The sequence below is a fragment of the Tupaia chinensis genome, unplaced genomic scaffold, assembly GCF_000334495.1.
Source record: "Tupaia chinensis unplaced genomic scaffold, TupChi_1.0 Scaffold000287_1, whole genome shotgun sequence".
Taxonomy (NCBI): domain Eukaryota; kingdom Metazoa; phylum Chordata; class Mammalia; order Scandentia; family Tupaiidae; genus Tupaia; species Tupaia belangeri.
Window position 1 is genome coordinate 582,540 of NW_006159771.1, and position 4,606 is coordinate 587,145.

Sequence of the window (4,606 nt, forward strand, 5' to 3'; positions counted from 1 at the left end):
CCGGCCGGCAGCGCCGGCAGGTTGTTGCCCGTCAGCACCAGTTCGGTCGTGTCGAGCGGGAAGGCGGCCGGCAGCGAGGCCCTGGTCAGCCCTCGGTGGCGGCAGTCCACGAGTGTCCCCGCGCACCTGCACGGCGCAGGGCAGCCCGTGGCCGGACGGCTAGGTGGCGCCACCAGCAGGAGCAGCAAGCTCAGCGCCCTGTGCGGCCCTGGAAGGGAAGCGCTGCCGTGAGCGAGGCGACCCCTGGGCCTCCTGGGCGGGGTCCCCGAGCACCAGGCGAGCCAGGTCTGGCTCCATCTCCTAAGCCCCGTGGCCCGCTTGGCCCGCCCGGTGCCCCTCCCGTCTGACCCAAGTCTCTCCCCTAACCGTAGCCCAAACCACGGGGGCGCTTCCCAGCCTGACTCACCGGAGCCCATGGCGAGAGGATGGTGGCCGGCTTGCTCTGGAGCGGGAGTCGGCCGGAGCCGGAGCCTCGGTCGATAAGGCCGCCCCGCCCCTGCCAGGCTGCCGCGGCGCCGACCACAGTGCTGCCCCCCGACCAGAAATAACCGCCAGGCCGCGTGCACCCGCGCTGCAGCCGCAGATAGGGCTATCTCGGGGCCGCCGACCGCCTGGGCTTCCGCCCTTCCCGCTCCCGGGGCGCACGGAGCACTCGGACACCCGCTGAGACGTTCACCAACATTGTTCTGTCACCAGGACAGGACGGCATTCACGATGGAACAAAACGGAGCGTGGGGTGGAGGGGGAGAGGGGACATGCAGGGGGAGGTCCAGGCCAGGGCTCCGACCCCAGCGCGACTGTGCTGCCAGGAAGAGGCGACCTCGCGCTACCCGCAGGGAGCGGCTGTCTGGACAGAGGGGTTTGCCCGGGGATGGCCACCGACACCCCTGCCCTGGAGCCGGCCGCGGGAAGGGGCTGGCCGGTCACAGCCGTCCCTGCTCCACCATCCAAGCCCATGGCCTCCTTGGGTCAGAAGGGCTTCAGCCGGTACCCCTGCCCACGGGGCTTCGGGTGTGTGGTGAGGATAGGGAAGCCTGGCACCCCTGGCACAAAGTGGGGTCTGGGCACAGGCTGGGGGGGCAGGTACAGGAGGGCTCCTAAGTCCGCCCTGCGGTACTGGGGTGCAGGACCAGGCCCAGGACCTGGGGCTCCGTTCCCTCTTCTGTTAACCCGCCGGCCTGAGCAGAGTCTGAGTGCTGTGACCTTGGGGGGCTGGGGAGGGACGGTATCTCAGTCTCTCCCAATCTAGCTCCGGACTCCAGGAGGCCAGAGGGGCGGGCAGGGCAGGGGCTGTTGTCCAAGGCCCGGGGAAACGGCCGAATGACCTGGGAGGGGCTGGTCCTCAGAATAAATTAGGGTCAGCTGGGGGCTGCGGCCCCGCGTCTCCAGGTTGGGGACAGTCCTGTCAGGGCCACTCTGGGTTTGGGGTTGGGTCTAGGCCAGTCTGACATCCAGGTGAATCCAGGGTGGAGTCCAGGCCAGTCCGGGGTCCAGGGACGGGAGGGGCCAGCCGGCGACGGCCGGTGCCGTGGACGCGGGGCGGACGGGTCACTGGTCCTGCATCTGCTGCTTCATCTTCTGCAGCATCTCCTGCATGCGCCTCAGCTGGGGGCGGCCACTACCTCCTCGTCCTTCATCCTGATGAGTTTCTCCGTCTCCGCATCAGGGGTGGGCAGTGGCAGGATGGGGATGGCGCTCTCCATGCGGCTGTCCTGGGTCAGTTTGCTACGGGGGAAATGGGGGGCTCAGCGTGGTGGGCTGGAGGATCCTTGGCCAGTACCCTCACTGCCAAGGCCCTGGCCACACACCCCTGGGGGCCCAATGTGGGGGACGGGGCGAGGTCCAGGTGTGAGCTGACCGCGGGACCAGCCGCGGTTACGGAGACAAGAGTGGGGCCCAGCGGGCTCAGCTTGGGGGCGAGGCCCGGCCCGGCTGGGGAACAGGGCGGGGCCGGCGGGGCCGGGCTCGGCCCAACGCCGCGTGGAGCGGGGCCGCGCACCTGGTCATCTGCTGGATGCAGTGCGCGCGGTAGTTCTCGTAGTGCACGTCGCACGTCACGTCCTTGAGGTCGTGCATGTGCGTGCGGATAAGCATGTTGCGCAGCTTCACGAAGTCGCAGTGCGCCTGGTTCTCCACTGCGAGGCAGGAGCGGGCGGTGGGTGGAGGCCTTCCCCGGGTAGCCGTCCCACCAGTAAGGTGCCCCATGCCTCAACTCACCTTCTACAATCCCCCAGGGGTACAGTCGCCCCCGAACCCGTTGCCCCTTGGCCTCCACTACCGTGTTGCTGCCGATAACTGCGAAGGGCGCGCTCTCCTGGAGAAGGGGGACCCAAGTTCACAACTGCCCAGTATAAGCCCGGGCTTAGTGGGTGGAGAGGGGCATGGGCGCTGTGCACCAGCGCACCCCTCACCCCTCCAGCATCACCACCACCTCTTCCCAAAGACATCCTGGCCTCCCCCGCCCCCACCTCTACTGTTCAGCTGAAGCCAGAGCCTGCGCGGCTGACACTCACTCCTAGGGCCTTTTCCCGGTGCCCAACCACGCATGCTCCCTCCTGACCCCCTCCCTGAAACTCCAAACCCACCTACCTCAGCTCTGTGCCTACTGGCCCCCAGCTTTGGACTCGGCTATCATTACTTTAGCTACTGGGACACCTAAAGCCAGCACCCTTTGGCGCTCTGAGTGTGGGAGCCAGGGTGTGCCACAGCCCTGTGGCTACGTGGCCGGGACATTCTGCTGGATCCAGGCAAGTGCTCCATACCCCACTAAGTACCCATGTGGGACCCAAAAGATGCAGCACAGGCCAGGTTGGACAAGGTTGACCCTCACTGTCTAGCCCTAGGTGATGGGGGTTCAAGTCCTCTATTCCCAGGACAAAAGACTTGTGCCCCACCAGGACAGACCTGGGCTCTCAGGCTCTTTGGGAATGGGGCAAGGCCCCCTGGCCTCTGCTTGCCACCTCTGGCCCCCTGCCGCCATCAGGCCATGACACGTTTACCTTCAGCTCTCGGTCTTGCTGCTTGAAGTCCTCGTCCTCGTCGGAGTCACACTCGGGGAACTGGTACACGTGGATGCCGAACTTGTCAATCTCCTCCCGGATCTGTAGCAGGGCAAGGGCTGTCAAACTTGGGGGGATCATAGGGGGTTGGCCCCGCCGCCCGGTCTGGGCCCCCTGCCGCACAGCAGGCTCACCCGCTCCTTCAGCTTCCGGATCTCGCTGGGGACGAGACAGTCCGCCTTGGCGATGAGGGGCACGATGTTCACCTTCTCGTGCAACGCCTTCATGAAGCCCACGTCCACAGGCCGCAGCCTGCAGAGAGCAGCCAGGGGCGGGGTGGGCGTGGTCAGAGGAGAGAGTGGGCGTGGTCAGAGGAGCAGGGGGCAGGCCACGCCGTGTGGCCACTGTAGGGGGGGGAGACTCCCAAGCCTGGCCCAGGGCGGCCACGCACCCGTGCCCGAAGGGGGAGATGAAGTAGAGGCAGCAGTGCACCCGGTTGTCCTGGATGTTCTTCCGGTTGAGGCCGCTCTCGTCCCGGAAATACTGCTCGAACTGCTGGTCCACGTAGTCGGTGATGGGCTTCCAGCTAAGCAGGAAGGAGCAGGAGCCCGGCTGTGAGAGGGGCCGGTGGGGTGCACGCCTGCCTGGGGAGGCCGGGGCCGCGGGGCGGGGACCTCACCACTCTGAGTTGTTGACCGCATCCCCGAATCCTGGCGTGTCCACGATGGTGAGCTTCAGCTTGACCCCCTTCTCCTCGATGTCCACCGTGTGCTTCAGAATCTCCACCGTCTGGCTGATCCGTTCTGGGGCGGGCAGGGAAGGCCTTGCTGGGAGGGGGCTCTCCAATCCTAACCCCCCAACCCAGGCAGCCAGGACCCGTGTCATCCTCCATCCTGGTCCTGTGTAGCACTTGCCATGCCTCTCGGGTCCTAATCGGGGGGCCCCATAGTGTAAGAAAAGGGGGAAGGGAGGCTGGACCTGGAAGGGGCCTTTGAGGGGTCCCACGCAGGGGTCAGTGGATCAGGGCCAGGACCATGTGGGGTCACTCACCCTCGGCACTGAGCAGCTTCCGGTCCTTGTACAAGTCGGTCAGGAAGAGGCTGTGGACTAGCGTGGACTTCCCCAGGCCCGACTCACCTGTCCACAGGGACAGTGAAGGAATCGGGTTAGGTGTGAGTCCCCATAACTCTGCCCGGCTGGCCAGTGGCCCAGCCACGCCTCCCGGGAGCCCGGCCCACTCACCGGCCACCATGAGCGTGAAGTCGAAGCCCTTCTTCACTGACTTGCGGTGCACCTGGTTGGGCAGGGTGGCAAAGCCCACGTACTGCTTGTCGATGTCCTGGGGGCGGGGGTGGGACAGCTCAGTGCACACTGGCCTTGCTGGGGGCAGCGCAATGCCTGTCCCCTAGCAGCTCAGGAGACCGCAGACAGCACAGCCCCGGGGAGGGGGGCTTCATTGGTGAAAATGGGGTGAGGATTTTGGGGCAAAGTGCTGGAGGTGGCACTGCCGGGGTCCTCCCTCGTGGGTGGAGGGCACCAGGACAGAGACCCCTCAGATACACACACTCAAGGTCCCAGAGGAGGCTGTGGCCTCAATACTCACCCCT

The 4,606-nt window shown here is 66.2% G+C and overlaps 1 protein-coding gene across 1 annotated transcript; it reads right to left on the reverse strand.

The window, feature by feature from the left end:
- Nucleotides 1-1,622: 1,622 nt before the first annotated feature.
- Nucleotides 1,623-4,366, reverse strand: SEPTIN5 (septin 5; the record flags this gene model as incomplete). The annotated part of the gene is given in 9 exon segments (XM_014588569.2): nt 1,623-1,725; nt 2,000-2,135; nt 2,218-2,314; nt 3,000-3,101; nt 3,194-3,311; nt 3,451-3,585; nt 3,679-3,802; nt 4,050-4,136; nt 4,242-4,366. Coding segments are annotated over 9 exon segments (912 nt in total), but the record flags the coding sequence as incomplete, so codon positions are not given.
- Nucleotides 4,367-4,606: the final 240 nt, after the last annotated feature.